Source organism: Tiliqua scincoides, chromosome 3 (assembly GCF_035046505.1).
Source record: "Tiliqua scincoides isolate rTilSci1 chromosome 3, rTilSci1.hap2, whole genome shotgun sequence".
Classification (NCBI taxonomy): domain Eukaryota; kingdom Metazoa; phylum Chordata; class Lepidosauria; order Squamata; family Scincidae; genus Tiliqua; species Tiliqua scincoides.
Genome location: NC_089823.1, coordinates 161,713,269 through 161,737,379, shown reverse-complemented (window position 1 = coordinate 161,737,379; position 24,111 = coordinate 161,713,269). Strand labels below are relative to the sequence as shown.

General features: G+C 43.1%; 1 protein-coding gene and 1 pseudogene across 1 annotated transcript in view; one reads left to right on the top strand and one right to left on the bottom strand.

Annotated features, from left to right (window-relative positions):
• The window catches only part of HTR7 (5-hydroxytryptamine receptor 7), a 51,366-nt gene extending 32,568 nt beyond the window's left edge, over nucleotides 1-18,798 (top strand). Inside the window, exons 2-3 of the mRNA XM_066619506.1 lie at nucleotides 5,638-6,387; nucleotides 16,610-18,798. Of these exons, the coding sequence (XP_066475603.1) occupies nucleotides 5,638-6,387; nucleotides 16,610-16,652 (793 nt within the window). The 3' untranslated portion in view covers nucleotides 16,653-18,798. The remainder of the gene's footprint in view (nucleotides 1-5,637; nucleotides 6,388-16,609) is intronic.
• A 3,158-nt stretch (nucleotides 18,799-21,956) lies between these two features.
• Nucleotides 21,957-22,076, bottom strand: LOC136647198 (5S ribosomal RNA; annotated as a pseudogene).
• Nucleotides 22,077-24,111: the final 2,035 nt, after the last annotated feature.

Here is a 24,111-nt window from a genome sequence, read left to right as displayed (position 1 = left end):
AAAATGGTTCTGCTTGATGATGTCACTTCTGGTCATGACATCACTTCCGGTGGGTCCTGACAGATTCTCATTCTTAAAAGTGGGTCCCAGTGCTAAAAGTGTGAGAACCACTGTCTTAAAGCATTTTGTTTGTACACAGCCCAGTCCATAGAAAGTCAGAAGAGTTGCTCTGTTTAATGAAAGAACATATTTGCAACAACCGCAATGTTCGTGAAGTGTCTTTATCCAAGATCATGTAGACCCCACTCCTGTTGAGATCTTGTGATGCTGAAACTAGCATGAAAACTGGGCTGCTGTCCTGAACTGCTGGACTGCTGCTGAAAATGGTGGGAGGTGTGGCACTCATGACAGTGGATCCTAAGGTGCTGTTACTGCGGCGGAAGGGGCATGCTAAGGGCTAGGAGGGGGAGTAATGACACATGTTAGGGGAGGAAACGGGATGTTGGGGAGGGAAGAAGTGACAGTCGTGCATGCCTGATCTTCTCTCCCATTTTTATGCTTGCCCCACCCCCTGGCTCTTCTCTGAAATACACTGGTAGCCTCAAGTATAGTGTAGTGTAAGTTATAACTATTGAATTACAACTACTCAGGTATAATCAGGTAGCCTACCAGGGCTTAGGTAAAAAGCAAATATTTTTATCAAACCCCCTCCCCAGCATAGCATGCAGTGCAACCTCTGTTGAGCAGCTGCATGCTATAACATGGCTAGGGTTGGGAGTGGCAGATAGTATTGTTTGAGCCAGCATTCTGACGACATCATTATACATAAAATCTTAGTTCATCTTTCTTCTTATTCAGAATTGGGGGGGGGGGGGGGAGAACAGTCTAATAACGCCTCATCACTTCTGGAGAGCCATATTGTTTTCTTTCCCTTGGTAGTCAGATCCCAGAGCTAAAGGATATTTCAATCCGAAATTATACACTTTCTTTGCAAAAACAGAGAATCCTGTCACTGCCAAGATAAGGGAAAATGTGGGCACTTGTAAAGCAAAAATTGGTGAGTGGAGGGATCCTTGGCCCCTCAACTGGAAATACCTTCTGAGGCTATTCTCCATCCCCCCTACCCCTATATCAGGTTCAATATGGGGGAGACAGTTTACAGGCTTACGGAGATATAAGCACCCCTCCCCCTGCACATGTGTGTGTGCACCCCCCACACACACACACTTTTACTTGATTTGACTTACTACATTTTTTTTCCCTTTCTCCTGCCATCAGTTTTGGGAAACTGCAAAAATGTTTGAAAGAGCCTGCTAAAGTTCCTCAAAAATATATCAGCTAAATTGCTGGTGTAGGTCTAAGAAGGCCTTTGACAGCCAAGTGACATACAGGCAAGTAAAAAATATTTTACTTACCTCTCCTGTACCATTTGGTCACCCCCCCCCCACAATAGGATGCAGCACCCCCCCAGTGGCACTACTGCATCCCATAGGCTGGTGAGGGTAGGATTGAGGCATAAATGTATGCATTTCTTTTTAGCCATTCTACCCGCACCTTGCAGAACATACCAGTAAAGTAATTTACATTACGTTCAATAGTATTCTTAATTTTCAAGGTTAATAGAATGTATATATTGAACCATCAGATGGATGCCTTCTTAATCTTTAAATGTCCTCATCTGGAATTCAAATAGAAATATTACAGGAAAGATCCTGTAGTGCATTTGTATGTAGTTTAATGTGTTTTAATTTCAAAAATCATATTTTGTGACACTGATACAGTTTTGCACTGATATGACTTTCTGTATCTAATGCATTTTAATCATGCCATTCTATTGCTTGCATAATTTCTCTAAATTTTCTATTTGAATGTTTTAACTTGCACTGCAAGGCACTTCAAAACTATATAATATACAAGGTTGACCTTAACAAGCATGAAATGAAATTGTTGAGTATTATTCCTTGTGATAATTCCTTGGCTCACATGAAGTATGTTTTTTATCTCAGGAAACAGAAATCTTAGGAAACAGCTAAATAAGTACAGTGGGCCCTTGGTATCAGTGCGGGATCTGTTCCAGGACACAAATTCCCCTCATGGATACCAAATTCTGTGGATAGAGAAATCCATGGGGGGGGGGGGAGCACGTCATCACAATAACTTACCTGGAGGCCAAACCTGGCCCTCCGTCGCTGACATCTGGCCTCCTGCCTGCCTCAGAAGCCTCTAGGATGCGACTGGAAGTCACCATTGTGAACTAGTTTTTGGTCGCATCTTGGAGGTCCTCTCAAATCCACAGATGCAGAGCCCACTGTATTTCATTTCTTTTTTATTTTCCATTTTTGATGCTTGAGTTTTACCACAGACTTTAAAGATGTCATCGAAGAACCTCATGATAAGATAGGAATAGACAACACCATGTTGCCTAGTGGAGGCTTGGCAAAATTACTGAACTTGTGATGGACACTGGTGGTCTTTGTGATGGACACTGGCAAGATGCTCTGATCCACTTCCAACTTGCTGTAGTCTCACTCCAGCACTGCTGGGGGAAGAGGAGAAAAGAAAAAAGAAGCTGCAAATTATTTTTTTGCACCCACCCAGTACTTACAAAGCACCACAGGCAGAGAGAGGTGATTTAGAGCCCTCTGTCTTCCCTGCTCTTCCTTTCTCCCTTCCCTTTACTGAACAACAGTGCAACATGCAGCCTTCCTTCTTTAAGCTGCTTCTGATTCCAGGGAACAGCACCAATCCCATGCATTGACAGTACTGTTGTGAACAACACAAGAACAGCACTGTTTCCATGCATGCGCTTCTGCTCATTTGAAATGGAAGGAGTAAGGACGAGGGAGGGGGGAGGAGGGAGACTGTGTTCTTCGTAAGTCAAAGAAGGGGGAAAAGGAAGAGGGCACCTCTCTCTCCCCTATCCGTTGGGCAGGCACTTGCCTGGCCACTCACTAGTCCTCACCCCTGCCACGTTCATTTCCCACCCTCCCCCCTCTTTCAGAGGGGAAGCAGGCAGGGGGAGGCAAAATTGTGGGAGGGGGGATCAATTAGTGCAGAGGCATGGGCCACCCCTGCTCTCATGGTTCTTGATACAAGAGAGTTTCAACCTGTTAAACAGTTACCATGGCGGGCAATCAGCAAAGCCTGGGAATGGTGATTCTGTAAATGATTAGTTCCCAATTTGGTTGTTCTCCACTGAATGTGTGCCTATGGAAGGGTTGGCCACACTCTTCATGTTCAGCTAAATGCATAGAAAAGGGCTTTTATGGAAGCCAGGGGTTGTGGCTTGTGGTGCGATAACGTTTCCCCACAACAAATATGTGGTTTAAGTGTGGAGGGCAACAACAGAGCATAAGGATTGTTAACAAACAAATGACAGCATTTATCTTATTCTTACAGTAGCAAAAAAACTGTGTATTCCAAAACTGCATTATAAATGCTGTCAAGTATGATGAATCTTTCAGGACTGCTAGACTGCTTAGTCAGGGATTAAGAAGGGACGTTCTTGGGAAGAAAATAGTAATTCTTTTCCCATGATGTTTAATTAACTTATTAAAAACTAAATGCATAGCATCGAAAATTAAAGAGAACAGTTTTTCTTGCAATGAAATGACTACAAAATATTTTGTAAAAGTCACTGTAAAGCAGTCAAACCACAGAAGAAATTTGCAGGTTCTAATAGCTCTTGAAAGAAGCATGATTTGCTAATGGCCCACCAAAACCTTATTTATTTAAGCAGAATGAAAACATTTCACATCCTTTCAAATTGATTTTATTGCATTAAACACTAGAATGCAATAAATATGCAAGGCAAATATTTTTCAATTAAGGTACCTTGCAGAACAAGTACGGGACTGCTGAAGAACTGTTTTTTAAAAGGAAGTAATGAAACAATTTCAAGAAAAGTAGAGTCATTAGATATGGTGACGTCAAACCAAATCTGAACTGAACATTGGATTGCATTTTTACTTTTCCTCTTTAACTTAAACACAACCTGCATTCTTATGTGAAAGTTTCTGTTGAACTCTGCAAAACTTAAATGATCATTTTAATGTTGTCATCAGGGCTGGCCTTAAGAGATGCAGGGCCTAATTTTGCATGGACCTAGTGGTCCCCACTCCCCCCCCCCCACTTACCTGTGATGAGTGACAGTGGCCTGAGCCAGGTGTAGCACTGGGTGCTCCTGTGGCACCCAGAAGTAAGTTGGTGATGATGCACTGACATTGATCACTACCAGCTGCTTCTGGAGTGGTCAAATTTTGGGCCAGTTGGAAGCAGGGGTGTGTGGGAGCTGTTTCTGAAGTGGCCTGATTTTGGTCCAATTGGAAGCAGCAGTGGGTGGGAGGGTTCCTGCGAGAGCTCTGCTTGCCCTTACCTCCATGCTAGGTGCTGGCTGTGGGCAAGCCATTCCCCTCCACAACATGAGTCCCCTCGATAGGCATGGGGCCCAATTGGGTCAAATTGGCCTAATCAGGATAAAGACAACCCTGGTTATAATTCAGATTATTGGTTCAGAATTGGGGTTCTGCTGAAAAAATTCATGTGGTGGTATACTTACCAGCATGATGCAGAATGAATACATGGGCACATAATACTAGGATGAGTATTATACTTGTGTGTGTGTGTGGGGGGGGTGTCGGTCAAGTTTTGGTACTCTGACCTGTTCAGTGCTATGGGACAGCATCTAGTACAGGGGTGTCAAACACGTCTCATACCAAGGGCCGAACAGCATGCATGATACCTGCTGAGGGCCAGAAGTGATGTCATTAGGCAGGAAGTGATGTCATTAAATCGTTCATAACCAAAATTAATCACTTTTTTCTCACTTAGGAACTCATTAGCTGCAAATAACAGAAGAGAAAATACACAAATCTTGAACATATTTCAAGATGTAAGAGAGCCCAATTTTCAGGTGGGCTGACCTTACAGCAGTAACACCTCAGCCTTGCTCAACAGCTGAGAACATGAGGGCCGGATAAAAAGCTTCTGCGGGCCTTATGTTTGACATCCCTGATCTAGTAGATCTGAAATTTTGAAGGCTGCAAATCCAGTGTAGCTGACTGTGAAGATAAACTTCCTAGTAGGATTGGAAAATGGGAGAGGACAGTACAGTATTTTTTTTTCTCGTTACTGTTCTTTCTCATTGCTCAGCCAGACTCTGCACCTATTGAAGAAATTACTGAAGACTTTTCTTTCTAATCTTTGACGTCAAAGCCAGCATATGCAGGTATTTCAAGAGGGTTTCCAGGTAGTCTCCACTGACCACCCTCAGGTGTGCCCACAGATCACAAACTAGGCTCTGTCCCCTTCCTCTTTCTTTACAATGTTCATCAGATGGGTTCACCCACTGCCCAAGTGGGTGGTATGCTGGCATATGGTGAGATATAAATGAAGTTACCGTAAAGCACTAGCTGTGGAAATGAACCTAAAACTTTGTATGCACAGAAGAATAAATTGTGGTCAGTTTATGCATTATCTTTATAATTGTCAGCCTTTGTTAGCTTTTTTGCTTAGAATTGGTGCGTTTAAAAAAAACACCATACATTGATAAAATTGGAACTGTTGGTTTCCCGTTTTTTCAAGGAATTAAATGGTGGTTTCAGTTATGATTGCTTGTAGTCTGTCATCTGCTTCCAACAGAAGTGGCTTTGATCACAGAGAACAATCATGCTCTAACTGTGCTTTCTTTCGTTCTAGGTATCTTGGTATAACCAGGCCCCTCACCTATCCTGTGAGGCAAAATGGGAAGTGTATGGCAAAAATGATCTTCTGTGTGTGGCTGCTGTCTGCCTCCATTACTTTGCCACCTCTGTTTGGGTGGGCTCAAAATATTAATGACGACAAAGTTTGTTTAATCAGCCAAGACTTTGGCTACACCATTTACTCAACGGCAGTTGCATTTTACATCCCCATGTCAGTGATGCTGTTCATGTACTATCAGATCTACAAGGCCGCCAAGAAGAGCGCTGCCAAACACAAGTTTGCTGGTTTCCCGCGGCTGGAGGAAAATGAAGGGATAGTTTCTGCAAATGGCATTGTGAAATTGCACAAAGAATCAGAAGAGTGCACAAATTTTTCACGGCTGCTGAAGCATGAACGGAAGAACATCTCCATCTTCAAGAGGGAGCAGAAAGCTGCCACCACCCTGGGAATTGTCGTGGGGGCCTTTACTGTGTGCTGGCTGCCATTTTTCCTACTTTCAACAGCTAGACCTTTTATCTGCGGAACCGCCTGCAGTTGTATCCCCTTGTGGGTTGAGAGGACATTTCTGTGGTTGGGTTATGCAAACTCTCTTATTAACCCCTTTATATATGCCTTCTTCAATCGGGACCTGAGGACAACTTACCGCAATCTGTTGCAATGCAGATATAGAAATATCAACCGTAAGCTATCAGCTGCAGGCATGCATGAGGCCCTGAAGCTTGCTGAAAAGCCAGAGTTTGTTCTGTAAGATCATTTGCCTTTATTACTTTTGTTCACTAGTTCATGTGTATACACTTCCTCTTCAAGTAAAATTAAAAATAGTTTAAGAAAGCTGTATCTGCAACTAAGGGCACATTTTTAGTTAGCAGTTTCTATCTGGCCAGCTTGTCATGTTTCTCTGAAAGAATTCTAGGGATTGCTGTTTCATGAAGGTGCTGGGTGTTCTATGCAGCAGCCATTTTCAACCACTGTGTCGTGGCACACTGGTGTGCTGTGAATGGTCCACAGGTGTGCTGCAGGAGTTTGGGGGAGGGTCATTTATTAGTAGGGGTATTGAGGGATGTGAGCCCCTACCAGCAGTGTGATATACCTTGTCAAAAATCTGATGGTGCATGCCTTGACAATTTGGGCACCTTGTCAGTGTGCCATGAGATGAAAAAGTTTGAAAATTGCTGCTGTAGAGACATCCCCCTGCCAAAAAAAAAAATCAAGTTCCCAAAATTTGGGGGCGGGCAGCAAATACTTATTAAACCAGTTTTATGTGTATAGACTATGTATGCCCTGAGCCTCAAATTCTGAGCTCTTGGGAAGCAGCTATAGCTCAGTGATGAGCACCTGCTTTTCATGCAGATGATCCCAATTCAGTCCCCAGCGAGTGACAAAATTACATCTGAAACCTTGGGGTGTCAGTGTCAACAATACAGAACCAGATGAACTAATGTTCTGAGTTTGTATAAGGCAGCTTCTTGTGTAAACTTGGAACAGCCAGTGGGTATTTGGGTATCTAAGAAGCAGAATCCTTAGTAATTTTGTGTGTGTGTGTGTGTGTGTGTGTGTGTGTGTGTGTGTGTGTGTGTGTTTAATCAGTGCCACTTTGCCAGTAAGATCAGTGTCTGAAGAGCTATAGCAACTATTACTGCACATTTGGTAGCCAATTGTAATAATATTATCATGGGAGAACAAATAGTAAAGTAGAGAAACCAATTGATTGTCAGGTCAGAAATGGCCAGAGAGTAAATCTCAAAGGCACACTATAGTTCACTCAGCTCTATCAGTCACTCTTCTTCAGGGGCACAGTAAAAATAAAGTTGTATACAGACTGTGTCTCAGCATCCACAAGGGTTCCATTCCTGGAACCCCTGTGGATGCCGAAAATTTATTTAAGTTAAATAAAATCAATTTTTTAAAAAAACATGTCCCTTTAGGCAAAGGTTTTAAAATAACCTCGCTTATCATTGCAACGCAGCAGACAGGCCGCAATGCAGCAGGCAATCTCTCTCTGACTGTCCAGAGGCTTAGAAAACTTAGTTTCAGTTAGCTTGGAGGTACATCCCTCCCTTCCCCCTGGAGCAGTGAAAGAATACAAAACGGCCACAGGGGCAGGCGGGTGGTGAGCGAGAGGTGGGGCTGGAATCTGGCATTTATGCCAGATCCCAACCCCCGTTCCTGGGGAGAATGGAGCGACTTCAAGCTCTCCGCTCTCCTTGGACTTGTACCACCTGAGGAGGTGGCACAAGTCTGAGGAGACCTATTGGGCCAAAGGTGCCTTACCCAGGGATAAGGGGATAAGTGTGTGCTTTGGACTGCATTGGTGTTTGGAGAAATCCTGGACATTTGAGCCCATTTATTCATTCATCTAAGTTCCATCTCTAATGTATGTATTTAAATTTTATATTTAATTTTTTTCCTGGCCCTTGACACTCTGCCAGATGTTTGATGCGGCCCTTTGGCCAAAAAGTTTAGAGACCCCTGACCTATATGATCCAAGGCAGTTGCTCTCAAAGTGAGGAAGTGGGAAAAAGTTTTAACCCATGAACAGGACTAATTTTAAATCTTCAAACTGCAGAAAACCTCAAAGCACACAGGAACATAGTACAAAGTGAACTGAACTGTTCGACCCAAAAAGTGCAGCCCTGTAAATGCAATGTACTTTAAAAGATGTGGTTTTATAATATTTTGAGAATTGAAAATGAAATCTGATCCAGAATGGTAATGGGAGGAAAGAACGGCAGATCAAAACTCTATGGTGAGATGTCTTAAACATGAGGCATATAGAACAACGCACTTGTTACTGATACTATGCTTGGCTATAGCACAGTATCTGGAAACTACTGATGAACAAAACTATTACAAAAAGAGAGGGGATTCAGTGCCCAGTCCTATCCACCTTTCCAGCGCTGATGCAGCCATGCCAATGGAGTGTGTGCTGCATCCTGCAGTGGGGGAGGGGTGTCATGGAGGCCTCCTCAAGCTGAGGGAACATTTATTCTCACACACTAGCCCACTGCTCAGATGATAACATCCAAAATGGTCTGTTATGTTAGTTCAGTGTCTATCGCTCCAAAACAAAAGTTATGAATGGTGTGATTTGGTTGAATAAAATATCGTACAAAGTAAGCACCGGTGCTTTTGTGATGCGTATTTCTAACATATGCATCCCTAAATAACTCTTATATGAGCATTGTATAGATTTTCATAGGGGCATTTGATTGCATGCACCACATCGGTCCTGACGCAAGCAGTGAATTGGTTCTGCTTGTGTTCCCTTTGACCAACAGGATTACAAAAAAAGGATTCATCTCAGTGCTGGACTTGCAATTCATTCAGTGACCACAAGGGTCCATGTGGAAAAGTAGAAATTTTAAGTACTATATCTCAGGGATGTGCCAAAGCCACAACACAGTGACTCAAGTCGAGTCCTCAGTCTCCACCCCCTTGACTCAAGTTGCCCATGAGTCATAAGGACAGCTGTCGCAACTCATTCAGAGCCATTTTTACTCAAGTCTGCGTTAAGCCCCAGAAGTGGCCAAAAAAAGCAAGCGCACCCAGAAAACAGAGTCTCAGGCACACAAAAAAGCAAGTCTTGACTTGAATTTATTCAAGTCTTTTAATTTTTAGGGTAAAACCTCCTAGTCCTGAGTCAGTGCCCAAGTTTTTGACATTCGTGACTCGAGTTTGTATGAGTCCCCAAAAACGTGTGTTTTTGCGACTCAAGTCCAATTTATCTGAGTCTCAGCCCATCCCATGTTATATGAATTACTGAGAAGACAGCTACATGCACAACTGGACTGACTAGTACTTGAAGGTTCTAGACACTTGAAAGCAGACATAGGGTTTGTTTTTGTTTTTAACATCCTGGTATATTCTGCAAGATAGGCCAATATTTACATGCCAATATTGAATTGCTAGTGTATGCAACTATGGGCTCAATCTTAAAGCACCCTTGGGTCAAGACAAGTCACTTGCGCCAGCCTGGAACTGTCACGGCATGTTTGTGCCAACTTGTTAGTCAGGGAGGCTGGCGAAAGGCTGCACGCTGGCCTCCCCATGCCGATGCAGGCCCCGGGCTTGGTAAGTTTGCGTTGGCCTTTCTGGACCAGCGCAGAGGTCTGGGGGTCGTGGGGAGGAGGTGTTTTGGGGTGGGGGAGGGTGGGCTGTGGGTGGGCCCATTGGCTGGTGGGCAGGGAGTGGGCAGGGAGCAATTATGTCCGATACTTGCCCTGTTCCCGGGCAGCCCAGGGCAGCTCCACGCTGCTCAGATTTGCGCCAGCTCTTTAGGTGGCACAGATCCGAGTAGACCCACTGAGGCTGCTGCAGCTCTACCCAGAGTAAGAGCAGTTATTTCCCCCTTGCCTCAGGCCAAGCCACAGCCAGCCCAAAACGTGCGCTGGATGCAGCGCCGGCCAGCCTGTTCCAGCACATGTTAGGATTTTAAATAGAATTCTGTTTCATTTGAAGAAGGATATTTCTGTCTTGGTTCAAGGCCCTCACCCTGACTGATGCAATCACATCCTTGAGATATTCTCTGATCAGGTGGTAATCTTGTAATTGAGAAGCCTCTGGCTTATAGTCCTTAAATTAGAACATTTTCATCTGAGATATAGAAATAAATATATTTAAATCTGACTTGTGAAAATTGCCTTACCAGCTTATTACATTAACTGTTAATTAATTTGAAGAATATTGTCTTGACTCAAGGCCCTCACCCTGACTGATGCAATGACATCCTTGAGATATTCTGTGATGAAGTGGCAATCTTGTAATTGAGGAGCCTCTGGGTTGTAGTCCTTAAATTAGAATAATTTCATCTCAAATGTAGAAATAAATAAAAAGTGTTTAGATCTCGCTGGTGAAAATTGCCTTACTAGCTTATTAAGGGCGCAATCCTAACCAACTTTCCAGCACTGGGGTAAGGGCAATGCAACTCTGAGGTAAGGGAACAAACATTGCCTTAGCTTGAGGAGGCCTCCATGATTACACCCCAACTGCAGGATGCAGCACCCGCCCCACTGGCACAGTATGCCAGTGCTGGAAAGTTGGTTAGGATTGCGCCTTAAATTAACTATATACAACTTTTATGTCTGTGTCCTTGAAGAAAAAAGCAGTCATAACATGGTACACTATTGTCTGAAGAGGTACAGTTACTGCAGAGTTACAGTGCAGAGTTAAAGGTTAGTCAGGTAGGACCTGGCTGAGGATCTGTAGTCCCTGAGGGTCCACCGAGCTGACCCCTGAAGTCCTCTAGTACCCAACCATCACTGCCTTTTCCTCTCCTTTGCACCTACATAGGCTTCTTCAAAGGTCCCTGTGATGATGCTTTTGGAAAGTCTGTTTGTAGATGAGTAAGGGAGTGGTTGAAGATAGCTACAGAGTGACTCACTCTTTCATCTCTGGGGAGGGGGGAGGATGGGCATCTTCTTTCATCAGCAGTACTGAAGGAAAACAGCAACACATTCACACATACATACTTAGTCCAATCAGCAGCTAAGAACAGTGAAAGGATGAGTGGATGGGCATTCTTTTCCCTCAGTGTTGCCAAGAGCTCCCAATGGTCTCCCTTTTCACCCTTGTTGTTTGCTGAGAATGGTGGCATGCGGATGCAGTAGATGCTCTTTTCTCTAAGTGATTCAGAAAAAAGAAAGTGCCCCTCTGCTTCTACTTCAGACAATATGTGCACACACAGAGGGGTCCAGAGCACACCATGGGAGCCAGGCACAGGATCTGTCCAAGGGCGTCAAGCTGTCAGTAACGGGATATTTTTAAACTATTTCTCTGAAGTTTAACCTGATGTGGCTTCAGAAAACATGAACTTTTCAAAACAAAGTAAATGAAGAATAGGCTGTGATTTGCAGGCCATCAGTAGAATTCTAATGTTATGAAACTGGAGTATTCACAGACGATGTCTCGAATTGGTGGCTTTCAGGATTGCAGGGTCATTAGAGGCAAATTTGTAAAGACTGCACATTTGAACTACAGTCCTTAAGATCTGAACAGAAATCTTGCTTGTTTATCCTGCGTTGCAGAAAGAAAATGAACAGGGAGAAACACTGCTATTTGGAGTGTTTCTTATGAGAACTTGCTGTGGCACACTTGCACACGCCCCCAGTCTTCCTCCCTCAGTGCACAAGGATGACATTTGAAGTTTCTGTTCTTGGTGTATGACTATGTTGTCCAAATACAGGAAACTGTGATTTATGCAAACCATAGTTTATTAAAGGTTTGTATAAACCAAACTTCTGTGTTTTGACAAAACTGGTTTGTTACCAATGACAGAAGTTTCATGTTTTCTGCCGTTGTGCAAAGAAGAGAGAAAGGATAGGGGAGAACACATGGATCTGAGGCTCACTGTGGCACATTCTATTAACAGTGAATTATGGTGTGTTGTTCAGTCTGGATGCAGCCAATAAAACAAGATCCAAACATTGAAAATGAGGGTACCCAGTGCTATGAATAGGCATTTATCCTTTGACAAGACTCTAAAAACGTTACTACATAAGGGTAGCTGAGGCATCAGAATAGTTGAATGAATCCACCCTTACATTCTTTTGCCAGGCCAATGATGTGTGGTGTACATCTATTTGTTGCCCACCAACCACTAGTGTCCCGTACATTGTAATGACTATCCTGTGACTTGAAACACCAAGTTAGAATTAATGTGGTGGTCATGTGTATTGTATCGGTCAGCACAGTATAAAGAAAATGCAAATTTTTAACACGATCGTCCATACTGCACTCCTTACTGCAGTGCAGTAAGGGTCTTTTGTGGTGATGCCACCAGCAGTTATCGACTTAGCTGCTTTGATGTATTGGGATGTTATCAAACCTTTCAGTTTATCAGGGAACAAAGCTGTCAGCAACGTACTGTTCATCAGAGAAGCTTCGTCAGGGAAGGTAAGTTGTTTTTGATCTCATTTGGTTGAGATCAGAATCTCACACAGACTGCAGGGAAAGATGGAGCTACATGGGGTAAGATAAATGGAACCTGGCGCAAGGAAGTTAGAAAGATAAGTGGCAGAATGGCTACAAAAGGGTGCAGAGCAGTCAATGAACTGAGATGCAAGCAAAGCCTAGGCTAGACTCCCTCCTCAGGGTATAAAGACAGGTATCTCAGATGGTGCCAGAAACAGCAGGTTTTGCTTCATCAGCCTTTCTCCAGGGTGGCTGTTCTGCCTTCTGAGAGGCACAGGTGCTGTGTCTATATAGGCAAAGCAGAGGGAGACACTGGCGACTCAGGCAGACCTGTTCCAGGCCTTGACTCAGGGCAGCATCCACAGATATGCCATTATTGTGGGCTTAAAATTGTAAACTACTTGATTCCTAGAAAAGAAATCATCTCACTGATTTTACAACTGTGAGACCAAAATGACCACAGCATTTTGATCTGGCTAGCATTCTGACCTAAGCTGAATTTAGCTTAGTTCTGCATGAATAATGCATGCTGCAGTGCCGCTAGCCTTTGTTCTGATCCATTGTACCCATCGTATTGAACATTTATTTAAAATTGGCTATAAAAGAGTTCTGGGATTGTTTTTTCATGTCAGTGAGAAGACCTTGTGGCTATCAGATTCTGTTCTGATTTAACATCATGGGAAGAAAATTGCCTGTGATGTGTGTGCACTGAAATGGTATTGTAAATGAAGATTTTTTTTCACTTGCTTCTTTCATCAGTAAGGCTTCGTATCAACCCACTTATTTTCCATGAGGATACTTAGACCACATAGAAGCTTAGCCTTTGATTTTCCCCATCGACAGATGGTGTTTCACTGCTCAATATTTTTCAGAGCATGAGCTAAGTAATGTGAAATAAATGTACAGTAATACAGGCAGTCATTAAACGTGAGGATGTTATTAAACGGTTGAAGCAATTGCTTATCAGAGACCCCCTTCATATGTAGCTCTTTGGCAGGAAAATAGAAAGACAGCATATAAAAGTAAAATGGTCAGAATTACTACTGTTGCATTTAATGTTCCTAGTGCATAATTAAGGTAGAGTTCATCAGGTAATGATCACTAGAGTTCACGCTTTAGTTCTTTTGGTCTGTGCATCAGCAGAACATTTTAATTCAAAATTTCTGAGGAAATGCAGGCAGCCAAAGAACCTGTATAACTTGGATTGTATGACCAAACCCAAGAGAATACATGTTAGTCTCCTATGTCTAAGAACAGATTTTCCCAAGAATCGTATGTTAGTGTAATTATCCTCAAAAGGCAGTACGGATTAGCCCAGATAACATTCGGCTGAGTGAGGGAGGTATATATGGTTTAGAAGTGTTTTCAATCATTGTTGATATAAAAGGGTAAAACTTGTAGTTTGTACTTCTTTCTGGTCTTTTTTTATTTAATTTACTTACCTTTATTATCTGTTATATTCTTTCCTTTTGAATCTAGTTTTGACCTTGGATAAAACAACATGGTTAGTTCATTTCTACTGTCTTTTTTATTTTAATTTAAAAGGAAGTCTTTTCAAAAAACAAAAACAAAAAAAACAGTGTGTATTGAATCCTAATGTCAATCATATATTTTCATCCTTCATGTTTTTGGACTCTGGCATATTTATGGTTCCAGTGTCTTACCTTTCTATAAGGTGACTTTTTTTGTGCATCATAAATAAAGGTGAGGACTGATTAGTGATGGCTATACTGAAGAATATATTGTGTTTTGCATCATTTTGCTGATGTGTTTTGCCTGCTTGTGCTCTTGAGCGTAGAATGACATGCTACAAAGGACATGCAACTGCATTTTTTGTAACCTCCAGTCAATGCCCATCCGATCTGTTTTCAAAGGAGGGCAGGGAGCTGTCCATTATATGGGGGGTGATGGCCTGCACTAAAGTCCAAACAAAATTAAGATAAGAGGTGATGCAGTGAGTGGCAAAGTGATAAAACATATAACCTCTCCAAGACTTTGCTCCCACCCCACAAAGAGAATAGAGATCAGCGATAAGGATTTTACACTCTCCCCCCTTTAAATCAATTAAAAAATTTTAAAAAGAGGTCTGGAGTGAGGGTGATGGGATGGCATAGGGAAGGCAGCTTGACAGACTTTGAGATCCATTTCCCCCATGTCTTTGGGAGAATGTAGTGCTTTGTGTTGCCTTTCTTTCTGCTCTTGGGGCTGGAGAGGAAAGGGAGGCTTTCTCCTTCTCCTCTGTCTGTACAGGGTGGGAACTGGAGGTAGAGGTTGGGGTTGGAGCCCATAAGACAGGGAGATGTGTGAGCTTCCTGCACCCTTCACCTCAAGTCTGAAGCTGACTGTAGAAGTCTATAGAAAACTGTCCTCTTGACCCTGGCAGCAGCCTTCTCCCCCCTCCTAGCCTCTTAAAGGGATATTGGCCAGTGCTTCCCAGGCTGCTGGGTCGTAACGCACCAGTTTGGGAACCACTGAGATATATATATTCTGCCTAGCCTACAAATATTTTGAAGCTATTTGTGTACTATAAATACATTAATGAGATTCATTTTCACACCCTTGAGGGGAAGTATTGTTATGGTGTCGGGGAAATGCTGTTTTTATAGATTTAGCTAGAAATCTTATCTAACAGAAACTTTTAATTCTCTGAGTAGTCTTCAGAGAAAGTACAGCTTTAAGAAGCCCTAAGGAACATTTTTGGGGGACAACTGGCGGGTAGGGAAAAGATTCACCTCCCACCAGCTGCTGATTCTGTCCTTATAATGTGCCTCTTCATCAGTTTCCACATAGTTGGAAACTTTCTGTGTAGTTCTGTCCTTGATTTATTCAGTGCTTCTTTATAAATTAGCTTATCAGGATTTCACATTAGGAGCAAAACATCATTTCAGCAATTTGGATGATAGCTCCTTAACAACTCAAGCTGAATCTTATTGCATTCGACCAGATCCCGGTTTGTAGCCCAGTCTGAACAGGGCCTTATGCTGCTGTAACAAACATTCCTGCAGCATAGTCTTTTATGGCTTTTATGGCTGTCCGAAAGTGTGACATGTCATGGAGTGCACCCTGGCTACCACCACAAGCAATGAGCAGCCTGATCTGTGCACCAGAACAAAGAGCCCTGGTGCCAGTAAGTCAGCACAGGAGGGGAGGGGAGGCAGACAGGATGTGGGCAGAATGGAACAGGAATGGGATGGGGAGGAACAGGAGAGGAGGGCAGATAAAGGCCAGAAAGGGGGAGGTATTGGCAGCAATGCTGCCAGCCATATCCTATCCCCCTTCAATCCTCCTTCCTGGGTTCACTTGGACTTATAGCAACTAAATTGCTGGTGCAGGTCTGGGCAAGGGAACAAATGTTCCTTGATCCAGAGAGACCTCTGGGAATGCTTACCCACAGAATGCAGCGCATGGTGGCACAACTGCATTGGCAGGGGTGGGTGGGTTTTTATAGAATTGGGCTGAAATAGATCGAAAAGGAGCTAGATTTTAATATATAGGGAGTAGTATAATTCCTTGGGTGGCAAGGGTTGTGGGAGGAGCCAACACTTTCTCCACTTGTTATCCTTACTGTACCATCACTCCCTTTCACCTCTCTTTCTAAAACTACTTGGAACCCAATGGCCTTACCTTTGTTTTTAGACAAATAATCCACAGTTGTGCTTTCCATAAACCAATCAGGACAAGGCCCATCCTTGAACTGTTCACCGTGGGAGCTTCTGATCATGCCTTGCAGTGATAAATGTCACCTTTACCTATAATTTTGGCTTTAGGTTTCCTCTCTATGCCGAGCCCTTCCTAAATGTTTTGTTGGATCCATCCTGCCGTGTCCTGATCTTATTTACTCTTCCATTAAAACTAGTTTCTGTCTGTGCCCTTCTTGAATTCCATCCTGCAAGACTTGGTAGGGCTAATTCCTAAAAGTTGCCCATAGCCCAGTATGATGAGGTATGTCAGGCCTAACTGAAATGAGAAAAGTCTGGCAATGTATTCTGTGAGAGCAAGGGTTACGCCACGCCTGTATTCACAGTGAATTTTTGTAAACTTTGCTTTCTTAAAACAGGAGGAGCTCTGATTACTCAAGAAAAAAGAGCCATGACTTATGACTGAAAACAAATCAAGCAGTCATATATGGACAAGGCACTACTACTGGGCAAGGGACAGTGCTGAAGAGTGAATCAGCAAGGAGAACCTAATGAATTAATGAAATAAACACCTGTTAAACATTGAAAAGGAATATTGTAAAGAAGATCAATGAGCTTGGTATATTGTATTAAATGTACTTCTGCCGAATATAGTGACATCTCTTCATCTTTTTTCTTTAGCAGGAGAAATACCTGTTGTGTACAAATAAACTTTTTTTGTGGCTTGAAAAAGGCAAACTGCATTAGCAATAATCAGCTTGACACACAATGGAAACATCAGGGGAGAAATCTCTCAAGCGTGCCTTATTGTGAGGGGCATCCTGCATTTGTTCCACTAACTCACTGGCTTTGCAAATGGCTCCTACTAATTGTTCTCAACCTTTTTAACTGTTCACCAAGAGGAGGCAAATTTTTGCCCTGTGTGTCATCGTTCCCCTCACAAGGAGAAACAGTTGAGAGGTGTGCCAGGAAAAGGGAACCCATAGAAAGGACACTGAGCAATTTTTCATCATTATAAGGCAACATAAATGACAGAGATAATTTTGTCAGCCTTTTAACAGCTTGTCTCTGAAAAGGAAGACTGAACTAGCAGTGTATGAATTATTATTTCAGCAAAAAAAGTTCAACAAAACCTTTTGCTGCCTTTCAACAAAAAAGTTCACAAAGCAGTACAAATAAAATAAACAGTTTCTAGTCCCAAAAAGGGCTAACAATCTAAAAATTTTTAAAAAATGTTTAGTTTAGTTTCTACTTTTTCTCAGAGTTCCCTTTCATTTTTGTTCACTTCCTTTCCAATTTCTTCTTCCTTTTTGTTGATGCTCATGGGAAGTGAGATTTATACTATATAAATGACTACCTAGATTTATACTACCTACAACCCAATCCAGTGTAAATTTCTGTGCAGCGATGCAGTGGCACCAGCATAGGTTATGCTACATCCCATGGGGAAATTTTGGCTGCTGGAGGTCTCCTGATTGGGGACATTTCTCCCCTGCTGGGGATAAGCGCCAGCAGCTGCAATGGGTCAACTTGGACCTGTGCCAGCTATATAGCTGATGCAAGTCCGTGTTGATCTGTGTCAGTGAATCATCTTAGGAAGGGGGATAGTATTTGGCATGCACCAGCACTGCCAATCCTTCCCCTTTCTGGGCCCAATCAACACACCCCATCACGCCCTCCTCCACCCTATTCCACCCTCCCTCCATCCTATTCCATTCCTCCCTGCCCTCCTCCCCATACTATGCCAGGCATACCTGCTCTGGTGGGCATCCATTGGCTGCAGGTACACACAGAGAGGCTCTAATGTTCCTGTTGGTGCCAGCAGACCCTTGCGCTGTCACAAAGTGTTTTAAGGTTATGGTACTTTTGCATCAGTGCGCACTGAAGGAACTAGCATTCTGCTGGTGCAAGCAGCAGTTAGGACTAGGCCAATAAACTTCAAGGGGCAAACCTTGAAATGTAAGCATAGGTAGAAAGAAATTTGCAGCTCTTTAATATAACAGCTTCCCATACTTTTGAGATAAGATATTGCTGAATGTTCAGGAAGCATCTGTAACACAGAATACACATGCAAGGCTTCTAAATAACATGTTTCATGAAAAAGATGCTTGAACTGTGAGAATACTTTTCAATATAAATGTGTAAGATTCTGGTCCAATTCAGAAATCCATGTCTATTCATCCATGTCCTGTCCATCTCCAATCCATTGAAATGTAATGTGTGTTAAGTTATTCATTGACTAACTTGTCCAATTGATTTCAACAGGGCTTTAGTGCAGCTAAAATGCTCAGACTTGCAACCTGTGTTGGCTGTAGTATAAAAGGAACAAAAATAAAGTGTCAGATTTTGTTCAAAAGTGATTATCATATAGTCCTCAATGGTAAAATCCTGTCCAATCACTTGACACAGATGTTAGTTTATCAAGGAAACGGTGAATCATTGAATTTTTACGAAAAATATACAAAACTACAGTTTATTTGTTGCTTATACCACAAGCAAATCCAACATATATTTGAACTTCCATTAATTCATGTGTCTGTTACCCTGCTTTAATGTTCTTTGGGGCTGTACTGAAATGTGTTAAATAAATTATATGAATGGTGTAGGATTTCTGCAGTTTTTCACTCAGTGTATGTTTTTCCTGTTTTTCCTGTTCGTATGTGTGAAAACCTCTTTTCACTTAACGTCATATTTATTGCATTGAGCTACATGAGACTGACAGTAATGTTTGCTCTTGCAATAACAATAAATAATATCAGGCAGATGTGCTGCCACTGTTGAAAATTTATCAGGACTCTGTCCCATAATTTATGATGAAAAGAGGAGTCTGTGTATTTGGATGCAAAATGAAAGCTGTTCATGTAAAAATAAGATCAAGTTTATGTTGTCCCTGAAAGCGAAAAACACCTGCAGGTTCCTATTTCAGATAATTAAAAGAAACATATGATGCCACAGTTCTACTCAATGTAACAAATCTGTGGGCCCTTCAATGGTATAAGCCTAAGGTAGGTCTACACAGCTTGTGACCCGCTAAGCGGAACACAGAGCAGCAGCCATGCATTGTGGTATACCAGAATTAATAAATGCCTGCATGACGCTGGGATGTCAAGCATAGTACATGGCTGGTGAGCTGTGTTCAGCTTCTTGGGTCACAAGTTGTGCAGGCCTGCATTAACAATGTCTGACACCTTGGCAAAAGCTCTTTCCTGGTCTTTTATTCTCTTCTTCCTAAGGGCCAAATGTGAAGCAATGATATTATGCATGAGAAAATAGCAGCAACAGGGGGAGGGGAATCACAATTGGGACTGTGTTTTTGTTTTATTTTATTTCATTTTTAAAAAACACCTTCACCCTACTACCAATGGCAGCATCTGTCCTGATGCATATGACAACTCCTGGAGGGGAGAAGAGGGGTGGGGTAGGATTTTCATTATGACAACCATGCAAAAAGTTTTTTTTAAAAAAAGCCTCCATCACACAATAGTCTTAACCCATTTTTGCCCAACCCACAGGGGTGCACATTTGGTCCCTGTTGGATATATACGACATTAGGCAAAAATGGCTTGGTCCTGATTCCACCTCTACACCCAAATTGCTGTTTTCATTTGAAAAAAAACACAAAGGCCAATGACGTGATTAATATAACATCTAGTTTGGTGTTTAAAGCACAGTATACAGCACTTAAAGGCTTCAACAGGTTTGGCAGTCATTCATTTAATAATACTGTTGGAATAAAACATACCTTAGATACTTGCCTATAGTATGTGAAATCAAGCTCCAGTTCTCACTTCACCTTATCTCCAGGTTAATCAGAGGGCAAAGCCTTTCAACTCTGAACAGTTTCCTTTCTCAAGGGCAGACAGGCGCCAAGTTTCTCAAGCAGCAGGCAGGCACAGCTCCTTAGAAGCAATTGGTTAACCTTTTATTCTTCCTTCTGCTGCAGCCTGCTTATTGAAACACCAGGATGGGAATCCTCCTTTCCATTTGAAGCAGGCTACAATTCAATGCACCCTTACTTAAGAATGACACCCATGGAAAGCAGTGGGTCTACTTCTGAGTAAAAAGGGTTGCAAATATATGCAGCTGCATCTCTCTACTGTGAATTGAATTGCACACTCCCAGTTATGTGTTATGAATTGTATGTTGTACATAGAGCTTCTGGCTTAACACACCAGGCACCTTAGAGGTGGATTTGATTCATGGTTCTCCTGCAGTAGTTGCCAACCTTTTTCACTTGCATATCCCTTGGCAGCCCATTTCCATAAATTGTACCCTTCATATTAGCAAAATATTTGTAAATAATAATACAAGCCCTCATCTCCTCCATATGAAAGCCCAGACTTCATGTATTCATCACATATTGTCTCTTTTCATCTGTCTGAAGTACGGAAGACTCTACCTTTGCACTGTTTTGCACCAGAAGTGTACTGAGAAATTCTGGGTGATTGATCACTTCCATATTATGTTTCAGCTTTTTTACTGTGCTGGTTTTCAATCACTGGTTCATACATGAATTGATGACTAAAAACTAGCTATTGGTGGGGTTGTCACAGCCAACTAGCTACCTCCCTTCCTGCCTTGCTGGTCCTTGCAAGGCATTCCTGTCTTGCAAGGCATTCTGGAGCATGACCTGCCTTTTTCTGCCATTATTCCATTCTTTTCCAAGTACCCCTAAAGGTCCTGTTGAGTGTCCCTGGGAGTACATGAATACCAGGTTGGGAATCCCTGGGAGTACATGAATATGCTTATAAAAAGGTGACGAAGACCAGAATTTAAAAAGAATAAAAATGTATCTTATTATCCTTTACTATGTTTTTAATAAATTAGAGACTACAGTTCTTAGGTAACAATTAGTGGTGGGTTATTTTTCAGGATTTGGCCGCGAGTAAAATCAGACAAAACTATAGTCAGACACCCCTCTAAGTTTAACACCCGACTTATCCGAGGGTCATAGAAAATTCCATGATTGTTGGCTCAAAACCTGCCCTCGACTTATCTGTGGGATCGACTTATAGGCGATTATCTGCGGTATATTCAGAAATTCATGCTATCACACTAACAGCTCCTATCGTAAGAATGTTTACCTTGAAGCACAGCACATTGATTTCAGTGCTTTTCATTACTGTCTACGGGCCCAATCCTAAAGAGTGCGTGCTGGCTTACCATTTGCACGCACTGTCACAAATGTGCCATAAGGCACATTTGCGGGCCCTAGTGCCAGTGGAGCACCAGCACTAGCCCGGCACTGGCCGGTGCTGGGCTAGCACTGGTGGAGCGCCGGAGCTCCACTGCTCAGCGGTCACACAGACCACCAGGCAGTGCAGAGGTAGATGGGAGCATGGGGGAGGCGGGGAAGAGGTGTTCCAGGGAGGGGGAGGGAGGGCAGGGAGGAGGCATGCCAAGGGAAGAAGCGGAACAGGAGGGAGGCAGGACTGGTGGAGCTTTGCTCCACTGAATTCTGAGCCTCCATGTCAGGCTGTCCACCGGACACAGAGGCTCTAAATTCTATGTCGTAGAATCAAGTAGTCCCATTGAGGACTTAGTTATTGGAACTAAGCCAAAAATGGTAATCTTGGTATGGTGGATGAACAGAAGAGAATCTGAAATTTTCCATGTGCAAAATATGCATGGTGGGGACATATGTATGTGCAATATACACAATTCATGAAATATATAATTTGGGTTTCAGCATGCTGCTAAATGTTCAGCCACAGAGCACTACTATCTTATGGTTGGCAACCTTCAGTCTCAAAAGACTATGGTATAAGCCTACAGCACCCGGTATTCCCAAATGGTCTCCCATCCAAGTACTAACCAGGCCTGACCCTGCTTAGCTTCTGAGAACAGACAAGATCAGGCATGTGCAGGGTAACAGTTGCTGCTGACTACAATCTAGTGCTGTTAAAATGCATCAAAATGATACTTTTTATATTTTCAATATATCAATGAAGAATTATACCCAAAGGAGTACAGTATGACAAAAGTTATTTCATCCAGGGAGAGGTAAATGTGTAAAGGGAACATTTGTTCCCTTACCTGGGGATTAGCCCAGGTCTGCCCAGTGCTAGTCCACGCAAACCCATGCCACAGGATCAGGCTGAGGATGGGGGCTAGAGTTTGGCAGCTGCCACTGCTGCCACCCCCCCCAGCCTGGTTTGTCTTTTTAAATAAGAGGGTTAAAGGAAAATAAAAACAACAAATTCATACCCAGTGCTATGGTGAAAGTCAGTTGTGCTGTGCATTTGCTTACAAGGGCCACAGCCGAGCAAGGGTGGAGCCAGGATCCTGCACTTGTGCCAGATCCTAAGCCCAGTCCGAGACAACCCAGAGCAGCTCCAGGCTGCTTGGATCCATGCTACCTTTGGGTGGTGCAGATCCGTGTAGGCCCATTGGAACTGCTGCAGCATTACCCTGGGTAAGGATATGAATTCCTTTTATCCTGGGTTGATCCGCCAGCAGCCCCAACCCCGCATTGGATACAGCGCAGGCCAGCTGGCTTCCCTGTTCCAGCATGGATTAGGATTGGGCTGTGTGTCTATTATTTGCACCATCCTTAAAAATGCATGGTTGCTATAACCAGAGGAAGCTCAGGCTCTGGGGTATTTTAATGAGACTAGTGATTATTCATACTAAAGATTATTTCCTTGTCCCTTCTCAATGTGGAGCTTACTTGCACAAGTGGGCACCACTCCTTGCACTGGTGCTGGCAGGAAGGTTTCAGCACTGCTTGGTGGGAGGGAGGGGACACTGAAGACAAATTTGAACTTAAAAGCCTACTAGGCCAGGCCTACCTTTCAGACTAGGAACAAGGCCAGCTGCAAATGGAAGGTCAGCCAACTTGAAGGAAGTGGTGTCCAAGAGGTTTCTTGAGCAGGGCCCTTGTTACGTAACCTCATGAGGGTCTCACTGAATTTATGTGATTGACTGAAAGTTGTCTCACAACTGCTAGCAGTCTCAGCAGCAACTGATGAAAAGCTTTGAGAAGAAGGAATGATCAAAACTTTCAGCCAATTGCTGCTGAGAAGGAAAACCAAAACAATTAAAACGAGAGCCTTTGGGCCCGTACCTCTTGCCCTGAGAGCCTTAGCAAGGCCTTGAAAACCAGGCCTTGCTAATGAAAAACCAGTTTGAAACTAGAGACTCAGATATAAGAGAGAACCAATGGGATTGGACAACCAGAAGAAAATCAGAATTAATTAGTCCATGATTTAGCCTAAGTCACACAGAAATCTTCAATTGATTAATTTAATGCTACGGGCAGCCCAGTTCTATGCTGATGCAAAATGCTTGCCTACTTCACATGGAGTTTTCAGTTGATGGTCATTTTCAGAACAGAGCAGCAGGGCTCCCTGTCCATCTCCAAAGCCTGCTGCAGCCACTGGAGTGTACTGTATCCAGGACAGGAGGCAGCAAGGCTCCCAGTCTGTTGCTGGACCAGTCACAGCTGCTGGAACAGGTAAGATAGCAATGGAGCTAGGGAGGGGAGAAACAGGGGGGATGGGGAATGGGGCAGGAAGAAACAGGGGCAGGGAGGCTATGGGGGAGGGTGAATCTGGCAGTGATTGTATGTGCCAGGTCCTATCCCATCATTCTGCAGCCTCCCCACCCCTTCCTCTTCTCAGACTTGCACTAGCTAAAGCGCTGGCACAGGTCTAAGGAGACCCATTGCAGAGAGGGAGGCTTACAGAGTGGTAAGGGGATTTAAATCTCCCCCTCCAAAACCTCCTGATCCACCCCCTCCCTCTGAATACAGTGTGCTTCTTTTCAGCATGGCTGCACCAGCAGAGGGGAGGAAGGAGGAAAAGATTGGGTCCCAAGTTTTAAAAAGCAATTTTCCCCTTTTTGTTGTTTTTTTTTAAGTGGCCAAGCCCCTATGAAGGAACTTCCACTGGTTGCTCTACAGTATGTCATAAGATCAAAG